This window comes from Haliotis cracherodii, unplaced genomic scaffold, assembly GCF_022045235.1.
Source record: "Haliotis cracherodii isolate W230 unplaced genomic scaffold, xgHalCrac1.p SCAF_13, whole genome shotgun sequence".
Classification (NCBI taxonomy): domain Eukaryota; kingdom Metazoa; phylum Mollusca; class Gastropoda; order Lepetellida; family Haliotidae; genus Haliotis; species Haliotis cracherodii.
Window position 1 is genome coordinate 40323423 of NW_027266268.1, and position 23298 is coordinate 40346720.

The following is a 23298-nucleotide window of genomic DNA, read 5'->3' on the forward strand; positions in this document are numbered from 1 at the left end:
AAACAGTGGCTGTGGGTGGGTGAGGAGGATGAGTTGTGGTTATGGGGAGATTGATTGGGGTGAGAGGAGGGTTGGACTGAGAGAAGGATGGGGGGGGGGGGGGAGCAGGGTGAAGGATAAGAGGAAAATCGATGGGGAAGAGAAGGATGGATGGGGCCAGAGGAATATGGATGGGGTGAACAAAGGATGGGTGGGGCTAAAGGAATATGGATGGGGTGAACAAAGGATGGATGGGCCAGGGGAATATGGATGGGGTGAACAAAGGATGGATGGGGTGAACAAAGGATGGATGGGGCTAAAGGAATATGGATGGGGTGAAAAAAGGATGGATGGGGCCAGAGAAGGATTGGGGCCAGAGGAATATGGATGGGGTGAACAAAGGATGGATGTGCCAGGGGAATATGGATGGGGTGAACAAGGATGAATGGGGTGAACAAAGGATGGGGTGAACAAAGGATGGATGGGGCTAGAGGAAGATGGGGTGAACAAAGGATGGATGGGGCCAGAGGAATATGGATGGGGTGACCAAAGGATGGATGGGGCTAAAGGAATATGGATGGGGTGACCAAAGGATGGATGGGGCTAAAGGAATATGGATGGGGTGAAAAAGGAAGGATGGAGCCTGAGGAATATGGATGGGGTGAACAAAGGATGGATGGGGTGAACAAAGGAAGGATGGGGCCAGAGGAATATGGATGGGGTGAACAAAGGATGGATGGGGCCAGAGGAATATGGATGGGGTGACCAAAGGATGGATGGGGCTAAAGGAATATGGATGGGGTGAAAAAGGAAGGATGGGGCCAGAGGAATATAGATGGCATCAGAGAAGAATGGGTAGGGGTTATGGGAAGATAGGTGGGAGAGAGGAGAATTGCAGGTATGTGTGGGGAGACAAAGCAAGACTAAGTGGGCGTGTATGTTTGTATGAGACGAATGGGTTGGGAGATGGAGAGTGATGTATGTACATGTGTGGAGACAGAAAGCGAGACTAAGTGGGCGTGTATGTTTGTATGAGAGGGGGTTGGGAGATGGAGAGTGATGTATGTACATGTGTGGGTGTGTTGGGACACAGAGAGCGGGACTAAGTGGGCGTGTATGTTTGTATGAGACGAATGGGTTGGGAGATGGAGAGTGATGTATGTATGTGTGTGGGTGTGTTGTATGAGAGGAATGGGTTGGGAGATGGAGAGTGATGTATGTATGTGTGTGGGTGTGTGGGGAGACAGAGAGCAAGACTAAGTGGGCGTGTATGTTTGTATGAGAGGGGGTTGGGAGATGGAGAGTGATGTATGTACATGTGTGGGTGTGTTGGGACACAGAGAGCGTGACTAAGTGGGCGTGTATGTTTGTATGAGAGGGGGTTGGGAGATGGAGAGTGATGTATGTGTGTGGGTGTGTTGGGAGACAGAAAGCGGGACTAAGTGGGCGTGTATGTTTGTATGAGAGGAATGGGTTGGGAGATGGAGAGTGATGTATGTATGTGTGTGGGTGTGTTGGGAGACAGAAAGCGAGACTAAGTGGGCGTGTATGTTTGTATGAGAGGAATGGGTTGGGAGATGGAGAGTGATGTATGTATGTGTGTGGGTGTGTTGGGAGACAGAGAGCATGACTAAGTGGGCATGTATGTTTGTATGAGAGGGGGTTGGGAGATGGAGAGTGATGTATGTATGTGTGTGGGTGTGTTGGGAGACAGAAAGCGAGACTAAGTGGGCGTGTATGTTTGTATGAGAGGGGGTTGGGAGATGGAGAGTGATGTATGTATGTGTGTGGGTGTGTTGGGAGACAGAGAGCGGGACTAAGTGGGCGTGTATGTTTGTATGAGAGGAATGGGTTGGGAGATGGAGAGTGATTAATGTATGTGTGTGGGTGTGTTGTATGAGAGGAATGGGTTGGGAGATGGATAGTGATGTATGTATGTGTGTGGGTGTGTTGGGAGACAGAGAGCAAGACTAAGTGGGCGTGTATGTTTGTATGAGAGGAATGGGTTGGGAGATGGAGAGTGATGTATGTATGTGTGTGGGTGTGTTGGGAGACAGAAAGCGGGACTAAGTGGGCATGTATGTTTGTATGAGAGGGGGTTGGGAGATGGAGAGTGATGTGGGTGTGTTTGGGAGATAGAAAGCGAGACTAAGTGGGCGTGTATATTTCAGGCTCTCCAGGAGCAGCTGCAGAAGGAGAGGGACCAGGCTCAGGATCGACTGGACGGACAGGCACAGCAGTACAAGGTGAGATGATCATGTGGACTTCATGTGGGACATCGATACAGCTGCTGTGGCTTCATATTTGGCACAGTGTCCGAAATAACTTCCTGGGGGTGGTGGGACCAGGGGTGGCCCAGTCGTCTAAGGAGCCACGATTCGTTGTGCAAAGTTGTGTCCCTTGGGCACGCCAGAAACCTATGATTGTGGGTTCGAATCCCGGTTCGCCCGGATTATGTTTCTAGGTTTGTCAGCACCATACCCGTGCTCTTGGGTTTCACCAAAGTGGTAAACGTCTGAGACATGCATCACTTCGGGCTTTCCTCCTGCCCAAATGTCTTGTTGGGTTTTAAAATTATTGCAAACACTGGTTTGGGACAAAACTCATGACCTGTGCTTGTTTATCTGGGCCAGGCTTCATTAAGTACAGGCTGTGATGTAGCACCTGCTGTACTGTGTACTCACTGTTGGCAGCACCTGCTGGATGATGCTCAGAACGAGGTAAAGATGAAGGGAGACCTGCTGAAGGTGCTGGAGGACAGACTCAAGGACAAGGACAAACAACTGCAAGAATATGTCGGATTGCTGTCCCAGGACGGTCAGGTGGGTCACAGGAATATGTCGGGCTGCAGGAGTATGTCGGGCCGCTGTCCCAGGACGTCCAGGTGGGTCACGGGAGTATGTCGGATTGCTGTCCCAGGACGGCCAGGTGGGTCACAGGAGAATGTCGGGCTACAGGAGTATGTCGGGCTGCTGTCCCAGGACGTCCAGGTGGGTCACAGGAGTATGTCGGATTGCTTTCCCAGGACGGCCAGGTGGGTCACAGGAGTAGGTCGGGCTGCTGTCCCAGGACGGCCAGGAGGGACACAGGAGTATGTCAGGCTGCTGTCCCAGGACGGCCAGGAGTATGTCGGGCTGCAGGAGTATGTCGGGCTGCTGTCCCAGGACTGCCAGGTGGGTCACAGGAGTATGTCGGGCTGCTGTCCCAGAACGGCCAGGTGGGTCACAGGAGTATGTCAGGCTGCTGTCCCAGGACGGCCAGGAGGGTCACAGGAGTATGTCAGGCTGCTGTCCCAGGACGGCCAGGAGGGTCACAGGAGTATGTCGGGCTGCTGTCCCAGGACGGCCAGGTGGGTCACAGGAGTATGTCGGGCTGCAGGAGTATGTCGGGCTGCTGTCCCAGGACGGCCAGGGGGGTCACAGGAATATGTCGGGCTGCTATCGCAGGACAGCCAGGTGGGTCACGGGAGTATGTCGGGCTGCTGTCCCAGGATGGCCAGGTGGGTCACGGGAGTATGTCGGGCTGCTGTTGCAGGACGGCCAGGTAGGTCACAAGATGATGGATTGGGGATGGTCATGGTCACCCCTTAATCTTTTAAGACAAATAATATTAGGGTGTTGATAAGGACCCTTCACTTTCATGCTCAATTTCAAATAATGCAAATACTTGTTGACAATATGCTGTACTGAGAGGAACAGTGACATGTCTGTGGGTAGAGGGCCAACCTGTGTGTGATGGAAGAATAGGTTCATAGACACGTGAGTGCAATCGGGTTTAACGTCTGTTCAAGGTACGTGGCTGCTTGTACTTGTCCGCATTAATGTTGGTTTTATATAGCATGCCTACTGAGATACCATGCCACAGTTGAACATAATACCCCACTCAGACACAGTGTACTGACTCCGATCAAACCCATCCTTTTTTTCATCTTTTATGTGCGAATGTGCCAGGTAGGGACACACCAAATGCCTTCTTTTAAAGTATTTTTCGTATAATGAGGCCGGAGATCGACCACTGACCTTCCGCTCCCAGGCAGGCACTCCTTCTACTAGACCGCGGTGGCTGGGATGACATTGCTGGCTGACAGACAAGCATGTTGCTGTGAGGGTGTTGTTGTGTTGAGAGGGTGTTGTTCTGTTGTGAGTGTCTTGTTGTGTTGAGAGGGTGTTGTTGTATTAAGATGGTGTTGTTGTTGTGTTGAGAGGGTGTTGGTGTGTTGTAGGTCGGTGTGGGGGATCTACACAAATCTCTGGCGGAGAAGAACCAGGAGTTGAGGAACCTGAAGCAGAAAGTGGCGGGACATGACACAGACCTGGAGGACACCAGACGCCAGCTGAAGGCGGCAGAGGATGCGCTTCAAGTGAGTTTCATGGCTTGAGATGTTTCATTTCCGGGGTAGAATTGGTCCCCAGCACCCTGTGTTAGCCGTAGGAGGCAGTCTGATGGTATGGGAGGTCAGGCTCCATGACTTGGTTGATTGTTAGCCGTAAGAGGCAGCCTAATGGTGTGGGAGGTCAGGCTCCATGACTTGGTGGATTGTTTGTCATCGTACCCCATCACTGGATTGTCTGTTTCAAACTTGATTATTCACAGGCTGCCATTATATAGCTGGAATATTGTTGCATGCTGCATTTGACAAGGATTTCCTTGCATTTGGATAAATGATCTTCTCTGCTACCAAAAGACTGTTAAAAACTTGTTGAGGAAGTCACTGTTAAAAAGTGGTTCCACTTTAGCATAGTTGGCAATGAATAGAATTTGATTCAGTTGCTTTGATGATGTGTATGTATTTCCCGTTCATGATGTCCCTGTGTGTGATGATGATGTTGATGTTGTTGCAGGCACTGGATGGGGAGACAGGAGACAGGGATGGTTACATCCGACAGCTGACATCACAACTCAGGACAGCACAGCAGGAGCTTGAGGTGAGTTGATCCCTCCTTCAGATATGGCAATCATTTACCTTGAAGCCTTTCATTTAGTTTCTTTCAAGTTTCAAGATTAAGCTTGATTAAAAACATGAGTGCATAAAAGCATCTTGTTGTCCTGTCTGTGTCACTAGATGTGTATTAATGGTCTTGACGTGTTGTTCGTCAGGCTGCAGTGGACGGTCAAGCGAGGATGATGGAGGACAAACGGAGAGCTGTCAAACACCTGGAGGCACTGCTGGCTGACAAGGATGCAGCACTACAGGTGAGTCACAGCACTACAGGTGGGCCAAACAACACTACAGGTGGCCACACAGCACTACAGGTGGCCACACAGCACTACAGGTGAGTCACACAGCACTACAGGTGAGTCACACAGCACTACAGGGGGGCCACACAGCATTATAGGTGGGCCACACAGCACTACAGGTGAGTCACACAGCACTACAGGTGGCCACACAGCACTACAGGTGGGCCACACAGCACTACAGGTGTCACAGCACTACAGGTGTCACAGCACTACAGGTGAGTCACACAGCACTACAGGTGAGTCACACAGCATTATAGGTGAGTCACACAGCTCTACAGGTGGGCCACACAGCACTACAGGTGTCACAGCACTACAGGTGAGTCACACAGCATTATAGGTGAGTCACACAGCTCTACAGGTGAGTCACACAGCTCTACAGGTGGGCCACACAGCACTACAGGTGAGTCACACAGCACTACAGGTGAGTCACACAGCACTACAGGTGAGTCACACAGCACTACAGGTGAGTCACACAGCACTACAGGTGAGTCACACAGCACTACAGGTGGGCCACACAGCACTACAGGTGAGTCACACAGCACTACAGGTGAGTCACACAGCTCTACAGGTGGGCCACACAGCATTATAGGTGAGTCACACAGCATTATAGGTGAGCCACACAGCTCTACAGGTGAGTCACACAGCACTACAGGTGGGCCACACAGCACTACAGGGGGGCCACACAGCACTACAGGTGAGTCACACAGCGTTATAGGTGAGTCACACAGCTCTACAGGTGAGTCACACAGCACTACAGGTGGGCCACACAGCACTACAGGTGAGTCACACAGCACTACAGGTGGGCCACACAGCACTAAAGGTGAGTCACAGCACTACAGGTGAGTCACACAGCACTACAGGTGAGTCACACAGCACTACAGGTGAGTCACACAGCATTATAGGTGAGCCACACAGCACTACAGGTGGGCCACACAGCACTACAGGTGAGTCACACAGCACTACAGGTGAGTCACACAGCATTATAGGTGAGCCACACAGCACTACAGGTGGGCCCCACAGCACTACAGGTGAGTCACAGCACTACAGGTGAGTCACACAGCACTACAGGTGAGTCACACAGCACTACAGGTGAGCCACACAGCACTACAGGTGGGCCACACAGCACTACAGGTGGGCCACACAGCACTACAGGTGAGTCACACAGCACTACAGGTGAGTCACACAGCTCTACAGGTGGGCCACACAGCATTATAGGTGAGTCACACAGCATTATAGGTGAGCCACACAGCTCTACAGGTGAGTCACACAGCACTACAGGTGGGCCACACAGCACTACAGGGGGGCCACACAGCACTACAGGTGAGTCACACAGCGTTATAGGTGAGTCACACAGCTCTACAGGTGAGTCACACAGCACTACAGGTGAGCCACACAGCACTACAGGTGGGCCACACAGCACTACAGGTGAGTCACACAGCACTACAGGTGGGCCACACAGCACTACAGGTGTCACAGCACTACAGGTGAGTCACACAGCACTACAGGTGAGTCACACAGCATTATAGGTGAGTCACACAGCTCTACAGGTGGGTCACACAGCACTACAGGTGGGCCACACAGCACTACAGGTGTCACAGCACTACAGGTGAGTCACACAGCACTACAGGTGAGTCACACAGCATTATAGGTGAGTCACACAGCACTACAGGTGAGTCACACAGCACTACAGGTGGGCCACCCTATTATTTTAGTGTAATAGGGATGTTTTGGTATAAATCCTTATATTGTAGGAACAGCAGTATATTCTTGACAACGGTGTGAGGATCTTAACCAAAACGTTGCTATTACACTATAATAATGAAGTTGTTATCCATAAATTGTGTTTGCCTTGTCATCCGTCGATTCTAAGAAATGCCTATCAAAGAATTGATAGACAGAAGCCTGAAAAGTGTTTGGGTATTTCCAGGATGCACTGGAATACAACGGTGGTGATGGCAGCCGTCTCCGGCTACTCAGAGATCAGCTGCGAGAGAAGGACAAGCTCCTTGAGGTGAGCAACTGCTTCATGTGACTACATACGGGGAAGGGATGATATTCCAGCATTGGGTAGCTAGCCGTAGGCCGAGCTCCTCAACCTTGCCACAGATTTGTTGAGGGGTAATGGAGGCATAGATAATGTGAGTGTGTGACTCGGTCATCTATCCTGAATGCTGTAAGAATAAAGCACTTCCTTTACACTCAGGGATGAGAATCTTCCGTGGATCCCCAAATTTTAGTGACCACAAATGTGGCTTAAAATCTGATGGCTTCCCCAATAAACATCCCCAAATTATGGACCACGCTCCATTGTAAAGATGTTTCAGCTGAAAAGGAAAATATCCATTTTCCTCCCTGTGCACTGTTGCGTGGTACAGAAGGATGTGGTACAGAAGGATGTGGTACAGAAGGATGTGGCATTGTGAGGTTTGTAACTGACGGTTTGTTGATGCAGGAGCTGATGGCGGAGAAGAACCGGAGTGTCCTGGAGAGTGGCCGTGCCAACCGCGACCTTCTGCACCAGCTGAAGGAGAGGCAGAGTGGCACCGACGATATGAAGGTAAGCAGAGACCAGTGGGAGATGATATTATCAGTCCTCAATCCCAATATCAGCTAGAAACCTTGACACACTTGTGTGACCTCGTACAACAACAGTGTATGTACACACGTGGGTGACCTCATAGACCAACAGTGTATGGTAGGCAAAGATGCCTATAAAGAATTATGTCCCTTTTGGAAAGAGCTATTGTTCTCTCCGCACATGGCAAAGAACCCTCAAAACACCCAATAATCTGACTGCTGAATTGGACCCCTGAAAGTCATAAGCGGTGATAAAAGGATCGGGTGGTCACTCTTGCTGACTTGGTTGAAGCAAGTCATCATATTCCAATTGCGTAGATCGATGTTCACTGGATTGTCTGGTCCAGACTTGATTATTTACAGGCGGGAATATTGCTGAGTGTGGTGTTAAACAACCATAGAAAGAAAGAAAGAAAAGTAAAAAAGAGTGCAGAATTGAAATGTGCGTCCGGACCTGGTATATGTGTGGTATATGTGTCAGTGACCCGTTAGATATGACAGTTAACACATGTGGGTTTGGTTGCAGCTGTACCAGCTTCTAGAGGAACAGCTGCAGGAGATCCGACATCTCAGTGACATGCTGCTGAAAGAGAAACAGATCTTCATCACCCTCAACCAGGAGGGAGGGGCAGCCACAGCCAGGTAAGGGACAGTGTTACATACGGGGGGTGGGGCAGATCTTCATCACTCAACCAGGAGGGAGGGGCTGCCACAGCCAGGTAGGGTACAGTGTTACATACAGGGGGTGGGGCAGATCTTCATCACTCTCAACCAGGAGGGAGGGGACAGTGTTACATACAGGGGGTGGGGCAGATCTTCATCACTCTCAACCAGGAGGGAGGGGACAGTGTTACATACAGGGGGTGGGGCAGATCTTCATCACTCTCAACCAGGAGGGAGGGGACAGTGTTACATACAGGGGGTGGGGCAGATCTTCATCACCCTCAACCAGGAGGGAGGGTACAGTGTTACATACAGGGGGTGGGGCAGATCTTCATCACTCTCAACCAGGAGGGACAGGACAGTGTTACATTCAGGGGGTGGGGCAGATCTTCATCACTCTCAACCAGGAGGGAGGGGCTGCCACAGCCAGGTAGGGGACCCATGTTACATGATCAAAATATTAAACTTGGGATTTGTTTATGTTTCTCTTTTCTGAGTTATCGCAAATATTTGTATCAATTCTTCGCGTTATTCAAAATTTCATTCAATATTGTTTAACATTATTTTCGGACGCACCGTTATTTACAACAGCCAAGATCAGATTACCGCATTGGCGCCTTGAAAAGAACCTCACTTGTCAGAGAATGGATGCATATATCATAAATGAGATACTTTGACTTGTTATAAGTCATATTTGTTGCAGTTTGGCTGTTACACATCAACATCGCGTTTTCACAATCGAGTACAGGTAGCACGGGAAATCTGAACAGTGACTGGTAAAATTGTTCCATACATAAATAAAATCTGGTAGTAGCTGTGATACGATTATGGTTATAATTATTTGAAATATTTATATAGTAAATGCTGCAACTAAAATAACAATAATGGAAAAGACATATACACAATGTATTATTCCTGATAAAACAATAGTTTCAGATACAGTTCTTCCAATCGTTGCATCAAAATTCTTTGACCTTATATTAGGGGGTATTTTTAAACTGAATCACTGGTAAATTGGTAGAAAACGTGCTATTTTCAGCTTAGTTTACGAGACAATTCACACAGTAATCTTAATCTCTGTATGTAAAACAATGCCTAGCAGAACAGGAAATACAATTTAAATGGTAAATCATGTTTTAACTCAATTTTCACACATGTTCGTTACCCGAATTTGTTGATGAGGTCTGGACCCCAAAGGTAGCATTGTAGCGAGCGATCACTGTGTTTTGCAACCACTATTATGCAGTCATGTACATTTACTTTGCCTGTACCTCAAAGTATCCACAAGAACAAATTACATGCATATGTAGATCTCTTCAAAGACAACCCTCTTATATTTCTAATTTAACAGTAATGTGGTCATAATAATAATTAACACTGTCAACATGGTCCAACCATGTCAAATAACTTATTTTGTTTACCTAAGTATAATAAATCATACATCAACTGCTGACTTGTTACTGTATTCGTGAATAAATATTCATTACCCTATATTCATGATACGTATCGTAATTGCTTCATAGTGTTTTCATTGCAGCCGTAGTATGTATTAGTAGGCAGCTATTTTGCTCAAGATACAGTTTTCCTTTGATTCTCTAACTACTCACTCCCAAACTCACTCACTCACCCACCAAACTCCCCCAACTCCCCAGTAATTATCAACCAGTTTGTTCAGGTGAGCTTCAGCGATGTATGTATGGTGAGATTTATAAATGCACAATTAAGACATACAAGGATTACTGTGAATGAATGGTCCTGTAGTGCCTGACATGCCAGGTATTGTGTGTCTTACCCCCCCGCCCCCTGTGACTGTCTATGGTGTGCTATACCCTGGGTCCCACCGTAACCTGATGCCTTGATCGGCTGGAGGCCCATGGCGGAGCACTCAAGTGTTTTATAGCTGACTTTGTCCTGTGTCGGCATCAACACAGCCGATATTAAAACATTAATGCCTGTTATTTATGACAGTCTGGTGGTGACACATGACACCGACCTTTCCGGTCAGTTTGTCATGTCATGTCATGGCACGGCGTCAGTGGCAGATAAACTGCTTTTGTAGAACAGTCATGATGTTAATAATTAATTATCTCTTCTTTGGAATAATTTCTTTTAAACAATTATGACAATGGTCATGTTGGAAAACGTGTTCAGGTTCAATTCAAGATGGTTGCATGGTTGCAGACTTTTATATGGAAAAGGAATTGCCAAGGATTATCTGCACTATTGTAATAATTACAGTTGCCAGGTAACAGTTTTGTTGTACTGTGAAAATCTGTGATATGTTTTATTTACTTCAAGTCTTTGAAAGGCATTTAGAAGCGATATACATAATGAAGGAAATTTATGGATGTCAAATTCTTTATTATGAGGAAACACAACTGTTTTCTCATAATAAAGAGGTTGACATCCATAAATTCCCTTCCTTTTATTTACTTGACTTTAAATTTATGATTCCGGCAATATTCCTCTATGCACATTTGCCTGATATGTGTGAAAGAACACATTACCCGATACGCTCTTGATTTGCTATGTCTGAGTGTGTGTAGTATTGTCTTTTTAACATTGTTATAGAATGGAGCACAGCAACGTGATATCATTTCAACTCATTGTCGTAAAATTATTCAAAATGACTTCATACTTTGTTTTATGACGTCACAAAGGATTTCATGTGATGTTCCAACTATACACAGACTGAGTTAATGTGTCCGCTTGTCGTCTTGTGTCTTCTCAATTAAAAGGACTGTTGCAATATTAAGAATAACCATACTAGCATCTCAGAAATACTGTATTTGTTCCATTAAGCGTTGTGTTCCAATCAGCGCCCCCTGGGCTAATTCTAAACCAATCAGAGTGTAATCTTAAAAGCGCCCCCCTGCTTAGACCAATAGTTTACTTGACATTTTCTTGTGTGTATATTACTGAAAACTGAAGTGTAGAAAGGGTATAAACCGTATCTAACTGTCAAGTAGTGATTATAGAAAACATTTTAATTTTCTTCAAAGTTTGAACTAAGTTTATTCACTGCTGCTTGATCTCTGGAATAGATTTAACATGTGTATGCTTTAACATGCTATAACAGGTACACCGTGTTTGTTATAACAAGAACATTGTGTTTGTTAGAGCAAGTACATCATGTTTGTTCTAACAGGTACATCATGTTTGTTATAACAGGTACATCATGTTTGTTATAACAAGTACATCGTGTTTGTTAGAACAAGTACATCATGTTTGTTATAACAAGTATATCTTGTTTGTTATAACAAGTACATCGTGTTTGTTAGAACAAGTACATCATGTTTGTTATAACAAGTATATCATGTTTGTTATAACAAGTACATCATGTTTGTTAGAACAAGTACATCGTGTTTGTTATAACAAGTACATCGTGTTTGTTCTAACAGGTACATCTTGTTTGTTAGAACAAGTACATCATGTTTGTTCTAACAGGTACATCATGTTTGTTATAACAGGTACATCATGTTTGTTATAACAAGTACATCGTGTTTGTTAGAACAAGTACATCATGTTTGTTATAACAAGTACATCTTGTTTGTTATAACAAGTACATCGTGTTTGTTAGAACAAGTACATCATGTTTGTTATAACAAGTACATCGTGTTTGTTATAACAGGTACATCATGTTTGTTATAACAGGTACATCATGTTTGTTATAACAGGTACATCGTGTTTGTTATAACAAGTACATCTTGTTTGTTATAACAGGTACATCTTGTTTGTTATAACAGGTGCATCGTGTTTGTTATAACAGGTGCATAGTGTTTGTTATAACAGGCACATCGTGTTTGTATTGTATATTCTTGTAGAGCATCGTGTTTACCCTTCTGGAGATGTACAGTAACCATGGTAACGTTCCATGTTTCATTGGTCAGCTAGATCTGCATTGGAAGGTGCTGTAATGTCGGATGTCTGTTTATTACATACTTGGTTGCAATGTATACCATTCAACGTTTGGTAGGGATATTGCCATTAGTAGAGTTGGGGCGGAATGCTTGGAGACTGAATTTGTTGTCATACGAATAGGATTTATTTTCAGGAATTTCAAGTTATGATCCGTAATAACATATCTACATGTTATCCCTTTTTTAAGTATCCCTATCAAACATTGAGTTGTATAAAACATCAATATTACAAGCTCTCCCAGTCCTTGATAATAATTTTGTTCAATTTTGATCACCTGGTTAATCTTGAACATCATTTCTTCAGATTAGATTCCCTTATCATTTAAGGCCAAATGTCTTTTCTGTTGAGGTCATGCATATGTTGTCAACCAATTACTTCATAATTACAACTGGATATTCAAAATGTTAGGCAACTCACAAGAGGAGCCTTTCATGACTGTAACATGACTTGTGACTTGATTGTCAGCTGTAATCACCAGGCATTAATTGATATCAATTGATATCCAGCCATGTCAATCACAAAACACACATCGTGAACACTTCTACAACCTAGCTGAGTCCATGTTGCCTGCACGCCCTGCGTGTGACATGCGCTGTGTCAATTGAGACATTCGACCAGATAAGATCACACATCTGTGGCGTTATCGGCAATTGGAGCACACTCCCCGATGTAACCTATCCTCTGTGGTTGGATGAATGTGTTGTGAGTGAGGTCACGGTCTGTCGACCTGGTAATCCGATGAGCGCCCGGTATTCGAGGTGATCCTTCTGTGCGGAGAGGACAAGCGACAAGATTGACCTGTGTTTTATCTGACTGATTAATTGTGAGGGAGTTGCGACGTTGGAGGGTTCCTCTCATGGAGATGTTGGTGGTCCATGTTGCTGTTTTCTGCTGTGATTTCATGAAGTGTTGAAGGTTGGTATTCCTCATGGTAGTTTCTGTGAGGAAAATGGTTGCAGAATTACCATTGCTTTCCTAGATGTTAATGTCAGACAGGAATGTGTGATGAAGATTTTAAGAGGATTTTCACATTAGCTTTGTGAATATGCAAGATTAACATTAACTATTTTTTTTATTAACTTTATTAATGTTTTCAATATGATTGTGTGGTCTTGTGAATGTTGATTGTGTAAATGTTCTTGATGTGTGATGTGCGCTTAGGAGCCAGAATCTCCACAGGGAGACAAGCATGATGTATTTGGGACCTATTCTGACCCCGAATCCCCACAGGGAGACAAGCATGATGTACTGGGGACCTATTCTGACCCAGAATCCCACAGGGAGACAAGCATGATGTACTGGGGACCTATTCTGACCCAGAATCCCACAGGGAGACAAGCATGATGTACTGGGTACCTATTCTGACCCAGAATACCCACTGCGTTTATATTTGCTCTCAGTCTGGAGCAACAGTCTGGAAACATATTGATCTGTTAATATTGCATAAAAAAGATCAGTCAACAAATTATATTAATATTACATGAGAGGGATCAGAGCCAGGGATTGAGCACGCTGAGCTGACATTGTGTATTGTGGTGCCGTGTCAATGTCCGGCAGTCATTAACTCTTTAGTTGACACACGTTACACAGAAGTAGGCTGTGTGTGTGAAGTGATTGTCACCTGCAGTGGACACAGTCGGCCATTAAGTCATCAGTGACACACTGTTACCGGGATAAGCTGGAGGGCTGGACCAGTCTTACTCTTGGCAGGGGTTTTCGAGGTGTGAGATATGCCCTGGTAACACTGTTCATGTTATATCATCTCATAAAGAAATATTTCATTTACTTACTTTATGTTTTGTTCTCAGCCCCACGTTATGTTTACAATCAATATAATTTTATTCAGAATGTAGGCCTCTTGGCCCATAATTCTCAGCCCCAAGCAGTTTATGTGATAAATAATATTTGATTATCGTAATTGCCATTACAAATGTGTTTAAACGAAATACAACATACTGCTAACCTCTCGGCAGTAACCTGTCCCGAGTGATTACATTACATAACATATTAAGAGTAGCCACAGTCAAACAATCCATCTCTATTTTGTTTCTTATTGAAGACTGCTTGGGGGTTTCACTGAAGTGGTAATCATTTGAGACCTGCATTACTTCTGGCTTTCTTCCCACATCAAGCTGACATGCAGTGTTATAACTGGAATACTGTTAAAAGTGGTGTTAAGCCCAACTCACTCAGTCACTTATTGTGGGGTAACCTAGTGGTTTAAGCGTTCGCTCGTCACGTCGAAGACCCGAGTTCGATTCCCCACATGGGTACAGTGTGTGAAGCCAATTTCTGGTGTCCCTGCTGTGATATTGCTGGAATATTGCTAAAAGTTGCGTAAAGCCTCACTCACTCACTCACTAGTAGTAATAAGTGTAGTAATTATGAATTACAGGATTAATTAGGGACGTAATAAGTACGCAAGGCAGTTGAAGCTTTGAACACCATGATCACTGTGTTATGTAAGGTTGATTGTTGTGACGGATGACTTCCCCCACAAGTGAGTTAAGACCTCTGTTGTGAGGGGATGGATATGGTCAGTGTACAAGCAGTAATCTGCTTAGGAACCATATGGCCACTGGCTACACAGACAGGCATTACCAGCTGGGGGACGCTTGTTATAGTATTAAACCCTGATCACACATTGGGGGATCACAGAACTGGGCACGGACTACACGAGGCAGGCTGAGTGACTGGATGACCGTAGGAGGAGGGTCGGAGATAGAACTGACAGATGTAGGAATGCCTGTGTTTCTGTAGGTGAGACTGAGCTGGAGATCTCACACCAGTCATTGTGGTAGGGCACCTGTTACTCTCCAGGACAACATCACTTCGAGGTGATGGTGGTTGTTGACCAGACAGATGTGAGAGATACATGTGTCACCGCTCTCCACTTCCCGTAACCTGTAAGACTCATCCCCCCCTATCAGTAGGACAAACCAATCAGACTGTATGTATGACTTCAAGTACCTCGGTCAAGGAACCCCTCAGGAATAAGTTTTTAATATATGTCTTGCATCTAAATATATACCTAACATACTGTTAAATGTGTTCAATCATGCTGTATAATGCCCGGTGTGTTTTAGATAGAATCTGAAATGTATATGATATATTTGGAAAATATATGTAAATCATAACACAATTCTTGACAATTATGACATTTCTTTTAGCTATGTCCGTTGCAAAAATGGCGACGAGAGGGGCACGAGCCACTGTTCGGTTTGTCCCGGAATAACATGAGTTTGTCATGAATTGTTTTATGTAGTGTGTTTGAGGGGAGGAGTGTTGAGGAATGTCTGTGAGGTGGAGGAGAACTGTCACAACATATACATACACCGCTCGTCACAGGAAAGTGATACCTTGTAGCCCACAGGTTTATATAAATGCTAAAACTGATATTTATTTGTATGAAACTTTGTATTTTTGTACTTTTATATTTATTTACGATGAAAGAAACTTTTGCTACATCCATTGAATCAGACTTTTTACTGTTTTAGAAGGGAATGAGACAATTTCCTTGTGACATTTGCTTGCTAAGATGATTATTCTTTCTGACAGACAACATAACATTGTTATGAAGCTGAGGACAATTTGGTTTTTGTCTTGCTGAAGTTCATTACAGAGGTTATAGTTTGTCTGTCTCTGTCAGTTTGTCTGTCTGTGAGTGAGTGAGTGGACAGAGGCTATAGTGTGTCTGTGAGTGAGTGAGTGATTGGACAGAGGCTATTGTGTCTCTGTGAGTGAGTGAGTGATTGGACAGAGACTAGTGGGTAGGGATGGGGGTTCGGCGGGCCACTTGTTGTCTCCAGGTGTGGAGGGTAACCTTGTGATCTTGTGTCAGGGTTGGAGTGCCAGCAGTTGGGGGTGATGCTGATCTTCTGGGTGAGTTATGATCACCGACTTCTGGGGGGCTGTGTCATGTGAGATAGAGATTAGCTGGTGCATGGATTACCATTAAGCCAGGCAGATCCTCCTACATACCTCCTTGGACTGCATGTTCCTGATGGCGTGTTGGAGGGTCTTACTCCCACATGCCTGTTAGTTGATTGTACCACGATAAATACAAATACTGGTCAACACAATGCACAGCAATTCAACAGACTGAAGAAGATGTTTGTGGTTCAGGAACATATTTTTTTTATAGGAGTGTCCTTGCTCAGTCTTTCACTCACTTACTCATGGCCATTTGAGGAATGTATCTAGGGAGAGGGGGTCGTTGACAGGAGTCAAGGATGAGTGCACAGGTCTGTTGGGGATCTTTAGGGAGAGTGGGTTGTGGACAAGTGTCAGGGATAGGAACAGGTCTGTTGCTGATCTTTGGGGAGAGGGGGTCGTTGACAGGGGTCAGGGATGAGTGCACAGGTCTGTTGCTGATCTTTGGGGAGAGGGGGTCGTTGACAGGGGTCAGGGATGAGTGCACAGGTCTGTTGCTGATCTTTGGAGAGAGTGGGTTGTGGACAGGGGTCAATGATGAGTTCTCTGGACTGTTGTGGATCTTAGCTTTTGTATGTTGTGGTTTATAGAGTAGGTGGGAAAATATAATCGACAGGTTTATTTGTGTGTTTTGTCCAATTTTTTTCTGAATATGAACTGTGATCATTCAGCTTGTTTCAAAGGCCTTTCTATTTACTTGTGTATCTTGAACACAAACATTTGGATGAATAATGCTCTGCAGAATACTATTTTTCCATTTATCTCTATGCTAGGATTACCTGAATCTGTAAACCAATTTTAATAAAAGCCTTGAAAATGTTGATGATCCACAGCGTGTCCCTTAACCCAATACATTCATGTCAAGTAGTTAATTATATTCATAGAGCACTTACAGCCACCATTGTGTTGAAGAATGGACAATTTGGTTGGTAATCCTAGCCCAGTGAACAATATAGTGTAGCCATTAAATGTAATCTGTCACCGACTTCACTCACAAACAAGGGGAGCTTCAGAGCTGGGATTGACTTTGGGACTTTAAGGTACTCAAGAACTTGATAGAAATTGTAGGATATGCAGAGAACTGGCTGGGGTAATCTGTGGGGATGTCTCTAACAATAAGTTGGTAGCCAGCCATAGTGTTCCTCAGTGTCACAGCCTGTCCGTCACGATGCCGGCATCCCGCTCTGATGGGGGCCATTGTAGCTGTAAGCAGGTGCTTGTGGTGGTTTTACCTGATCATGGTAATTAACTCTGACAATCTGGGGACTTATTGTCGATACAGGTCTGTAATATACAACCTGTCTGAAGGCAACTCCAGCAAGTTGTGTGGTATGTGATTGGACAAGGGTAGAGCCTTTTGTCAGTTCATATCACAAGGGTGCTTTTTTATTATGAAGCTTCAACAAACCAGAGTAAGAACATTGTTTGAATTTATATTTATTTGCCTAAATGCTCTCTCTTGGATGGATTCGAAATTAAAAAGAGGCAACTACAAAGACGATAACTGTTTACTTTTGGGGTAAATATTTTCTGAAATGCTTTTTCAGTTTTCAAAATTAGGAAAAAAGTCAGGAGGTTCTTGCCATAACCATAATGTTACGAATTTAGTATTCAGGGTGTCCCCAGATACTTAGGATTAAGTGGGACCCAAACTCAGCAGCTTATTTTGTAGAAATAGTGAAAAACATGCATCATAAATATATGCAGGAATACGTATTTAATGCAAAATAATATGTTGTTCTCTTAAATGCTCATCTATTATTTTCTTCTTCTTTTTGTACTTTTCTCTATTGAGGAATACAAGGTTATATGTAGGGCTTAATCTGCTTTTCATGTAAGATTAATGTGTGATGAGAGTCAGCACCCAGTGTCTGATGAGAGTCGGCACCCAGTGTGTGACGAAAGTCGACACCCAGTGTGTGAAGAGATTCGGCACCCGGTGTGTGAAGAGATTCGGCACCCGGTGTGTGACAAGAGCCGGCACCCAGTGTGTGAAGAGATTCGGCACCCAGTGTGTGATGAGAGTCGGCACCCAGTGTGTGATGAGAGTCGGCACCCAGTGTGTGACAAAAGTCGGCACCCAGTGTGTGAAGAGATTCGGCACCCAGTGTGTGACGAGAGCCGACACCCGGTGTGTGAAGAGATTCGGCACCCCGTGTGTGATGAGAGTCGGCACCCAGTGTGTGATGAGAGTCGGCACCCAGTGTGTGACGAGAGTCGGCACCCAGTGTGAGACGAGAGTCGGCACCCAGTGTGAGACGAGAGTCGGCACCCAGTGTGAGGCGACACTCGGCACCCAGTGTGTGATGAGAGTCGGCACCCAGTGTGTGACGAAAGTCGGCACCCAGTGTGTGATGAGAGTCGGCACCAGATTAAGCCAGCTGATGTTTAACTTCTTCCACCTCCATTAAATCCCTGGCCCCTCCTCATTAGCGTGTTTGTTTAAAGGTTGGGGGTGGTATGTTAAGCTGATTTCGTCCTTGTGGGTTTAACCAAAGTGGTCAATGTCTAAGATCTGCATCACTTAAGGCTTTCTCCCACATCAAGCTGACACACTGTGATTCAAATTAATTACTGTTGAATGCAGCATTCACTCATTCACTCCCTCACCAGATGTAGCTGTGCCCTACAGTGATGTGTTCTCTTTTTGAGGACAATATGTTCCACCATCATCAAGGCTATTGAGATATACTTTCTAAGGAGAGACATCATCTAGAATCTTTAAAAGAAAAGAAAAGTTTTCTTTGAGCTTCTGGACATTATTCATGATAGCATAATGTAAGTACATTTTGAGACCAAATCAAGCTTGACATGATATTACCCTTTAAAACTAAAGCAGCATGTGGAAGATGATCATCCCTCTCAAAAGGTGGGGGAAACCTAACCTTTTACTCCCACATGAGGCACCATGATTTGTAGACTCCCCATGGAGCTGATAAAGAAATATAAAATCTCACAGATCTATTGACTTGGGTAACTTTAATGTAATGCTGTGAGCATGCATCAGTATTTGTATTTGACACATTACAAACTGATCATCATCATCATCATCATCATCATCATCATCATCATCATTATTCTTACCGTGGTTACAGTGATGTGCAGACCGACCGGTCCGGGGCGTTCCTGACGGAACTGGGGGCGGTGCAAGCCTTGAGGCAGCAGTTGCAGGAGGGGGTTGAGAGGAACAACAAACTCCGTGTCGTCCTCGAGCACCAGATCACCGGACCAGCGCCAGCACCAGCTCCTGGACACTCCACCACAGGTAGGTTGCAGAGGCAGTGCTGGTGTACAGTGTTACTGTCGCTGGAGTTAGAAAAGGTGGCAGTTAAAATGAATCGATCAGCTTCTCTCGTTGGGTGTCGTCCCCCCATTGGTGTAGAACATTGCTCATAATATCTATCACTGGTTCTACACAGGCTGCAGTGATATGGCTGGAATATTGCTGACTGTGGCGTTAAAAACAAAAAAAACATATCAGTTATTGCTGTAGTTTCTCATGTTGTCTTATGGCTATATATGTCATTGGTTCCCCATTGTTTTTAGACCATCGCTATTCATCATCAACTACTGAAGAACGGCACCACACCGACAACAGGCATCCCATCCCCATCTGGGATGATGGTGGTAGTTCTCTGAGGTCAAGGTCACAGTTCGTGGATGCCCAGACGTCGCCTGTCCGCAACGGGCCTAGTCCTGGGGAGAGTGGTTACCATGATCTAACAGACACTCACTCATCACCATTCCGCCGAGTCAGCAAGCATGACCAGGCAGTGTCCGCTTCTCCAGACATAGACAACAAAGATGTGCAGACTTCAACAACAGGAAGGGATCTCCTGCCAGAAGGGCAGACAAGCTTGGGTCCCGGCATCAGCCAGTGTGTAGGGACATCCCCCTGGCCGGACTATCGCAGTGTTCAGACGTCACCTCATTGTCCTTTCAGCACACAGAACAAATCTACATTTACATCACCACATGCAACATATCAGAGTGTTCAAACTTCACCGTTAGCCCCCAACAGAACCTTGTCTCCGGGAACCAGAAGGTTATCATCAGGGTCAGAGAGCAACCTACCAGTCCACCGATCTCCGTTATCCTACAACGATGTTCATACATCACCCATTGCCTCATTGAACAATTCTGTGTCCCCAACAGGAGTCATACCAACCACAGGAGCTTCTGGTATTGATTCAGAGTCTTTGTCCAAAATGTCTTCATCAATGTTGCGAAAGTTGGTTCAGCAGCTGCAGGAGGATTTGGTGGGTGCCCTGAAACAGAACCATGACCTCCAGGGGCAGGTGTTCGGGGAGTGCGAGACGCGCGAGATCCCAGGACGCAATGAGGCCGACCCAACCGTCGCCGACTTCCAGCAGATGCAGCAGCAGATAGACGAGCTGAGGTCATCATTGGACAGGAGGGACAAGGAGAATGAGGTACTCCGATCTCATCTAGGCCTGGATCAGGACACTCGGGTTGATTCTCGGGATTTGCCCTACATGCATGACCTTCAAAATGAGATGCACAAACTGAGGGCACAACTGAAGGAGGTTGTCCATGCTAATGAACTTCTCAAGAAGCAGATTAACATCAGTAGTCAGACAGATGACTACCCAGCAGGGTTCAACCCAAGTTTGATCATTGATATGGCAAGGGAGCTTGAGGCATTGAAATCAGAGCTTGAAAAATCCAGAAAGGTTATAGCAGAGCAGAAGAAAGTGACATTTGATACAAATGGAGTGAAATCTTCCAGGATTCCTAGTTGGAATGATGATGCTTGCCCTTCTGGATTAGGAATTATTGATGGAGCGTCAAACTCCAGTGGGATGGGATCGGGGATATCACACAGCAGCAGCAGCAGCCAGTCAGCCAAGAACCAATGTAGAAAGGGCTCTCAGATTCCTCGGCCGAAGAACCTACAACCAGTGATGTCTAATGCCACCCACGAGAATCATCCTGTGATCCTGCAGAGGCAGCTCCAGGATGCCACCGACCACATCAAGCAGCTGGAGAAGACTCTGGCTGCCACAGAGGAAACGGTCAGGTACCAGTCTCAGAAAGTGAAGTACTACCGAGGACTGCTAAAGGATGCAGGTATTGTGCCCCTGCAGGATTCCCGGTCACAGAGCGAGACCTGCCTCACCCGGCTGTCTGGGAACAAGTCATGGAGAGGCTCAGTCGAGAACCTTGCTTCTAGAAACTGTCAGGATGGTTTGAGCCCTGTGAGGAACCTAAGCCTGGAGTCTGTGAAGGACTATGGCAACACAGACAATGTGTTTGAGTTGAAGCATCAGATCAAGGACATGCAGGAGAAGCTGGAAAAGTCCCTGGGGCTGAGTCACAGATACAACAGCATCAGTGCATTAGGCAGCAGCAGCGAGAGACTTGCCAGTCCGGCCAGGCGGTCCTTGTCTCCTTCGCTGGGGAAGTTCCGCACTCAGTCGACAGACAACATCACTCAGCTGTGTCAGATGTCTGGAAGTCTGGAGAAGCTTCAGAGACAAGTCTGGAGTCTGGAGTCTGAGCTCCAGGAAAGCAAGAAGCTCAATTCGGATCTGCAGTTGAGGTTAAAGGAGTTACAAAACTCACAACAAGGCAAAGGTGATCGCAACCGACAGCCCAGCCTCGCTGATAGGGGTTCATCTCCGATATCAAACATGGGAAACCATCCCTCTTCTCAACTGGGTGACAACATTCCAGCCTTGAAGGCTTACCCAGGGGATGACTACAAGCATGAGATCGCATCGCTCCGTAAACAGCTGCAGGACAGTCAGAATGTCAACACGCTGCTCAGGGACGAGCTGGAGGAGCTGAGCCACTTCCTGTCGGAGCTGATGGTGCACGACCAAAGTGGACACAACTCCGATGTTGGACTGGCTGACATCAACAGCATTCGGTCCAAGCTCAATCAAAGTCTGGATGTCTTGAGGACTACAAACTCTGACAGTAAGTAATTTTATAGAGGGCTGTTTCGGGGGCAAGCATGTAGATGTTTCATAGAATGCAGTCCAACATTTGTTGTATAGAAACTGATGTATTAATCATACACAGTTTTGTCCAAATTCTTTTCGAGTACATTTCATCTCACTGACTGTAATCCTAGGCACATCCCCACAAGATTATTGTGATTTTTGGCCTTAAACAGTTATGACTTTTATATTCATGATGTTGCTTTTATGTTGAATCTCCTGTTTGTATCCTTCTTTCAATGTTTGCTACTGTGTCAGGAGTCGGTATGAAGGATTACTCGTGTGCTGGGGAGGGTGTGTTGTCAGGGAGTGGATGAAGGATGTATAGATGGGTGTGTTGTCAGGGAGTGGATGAAGTGTGCTTAGATGGGGGTGTTGTCAGGGAGTGGATGAAGTGTGCGTAGATGGGGGTGTTGTCAGGGAGTGGATGAAGTGTGCTTAGATGGGGGTGTTGTCAGGGAGTGGATGAAGTGTGCTTAGATGGGGGTGTTGTCAGGGAGTGGATGAAGTGTGCTTAGATGGGGGTGTTGTCAGGGAGTGGATGAAGTGTGCTTAGATGGGGGTGTTGTTAGGGAGTGGATGAAGGATGTGTAGATGGGTGTGTTGTCAGGGAGTGGATGAAGTGTGTGTAGATGGGTGTGTTGTCAGGGAGTTGGTGAAGTGTGCGTAGATGGGTGTGTTGTCGGGGAGTGGATGAAGGATGCGTAGATGGGTGTGTTGTCAGGGAGTGGATGAAGTGTGCGTAGATGGGTGTGTTGTCAGGGAGTGGATGAAGTGTGCTTAGATGGGGGTGTTGTTAGGGAGTGGATGAAGGATGTGTAGATGGGTGTGTTGTCAGGGAGTGGATGAAGTGTGTGTAGATGGGTGTGTTGTCAGGGAGTTGGTGAAGTGTGCGTAGATGGGTGTGTTGTCGGGGAGTGGATGAAGGATGCGTAGATGGGTGTGTTGTCAGGGAGTGGATGAAGTGTGCGTAGATGGGTGTGTTGTCAGGGAGTGGATGAAGTGTGTATAGATGGGTGTG

The 23298-nt window shown here is 45.8% G+C and overlaps 1 protein-coding gene across 1 annotated transcript in view; it reads left to right on the top strand.

Annotated features, from left to right (window-relative positions):
• The window catches only part of LOC139459933 (myomegalin-like), a 103898-nt gene that overhangs the window by 57181 nt on the left and 23419 nt on the right, over window positions 1–23298 (top strand). Inside the window, exons 17-26 of the mRNA XM_071241669.1 lie at window positions 2151–2225; window positions 2673–2801; window positions 4202–4339; window positions 4821–4904; window positions 5077–5172; window positions 7145–7228; window positions 7670–7774; window positions 8321–8436; window positions 19407–19576; window positions 19858–22254. Coding sequence (XP_071097770.1) covers window positions 2151–2225; window positions 2673–2801; window positions 4202–4339; window positions 4821–4904; window positions 5077–5172; window positions 7145–7228; window positions 7670–7774; window positions 8321–8436; window positions 19407–19576; window positions 19858–22254 — 3394 coding nt within the window. The remainder of the gene's footprint in view (window positions 1–2150; window positions 2226–2672; window positions 2802–4201; window positions 4340–4820; window positions 4905–5076; window positions 5173–7144; window positions 7229–7669; window positions 7775–8320; window positions 8437–19406; window positions 19577–19857; window positions 22255–23298) is intronic.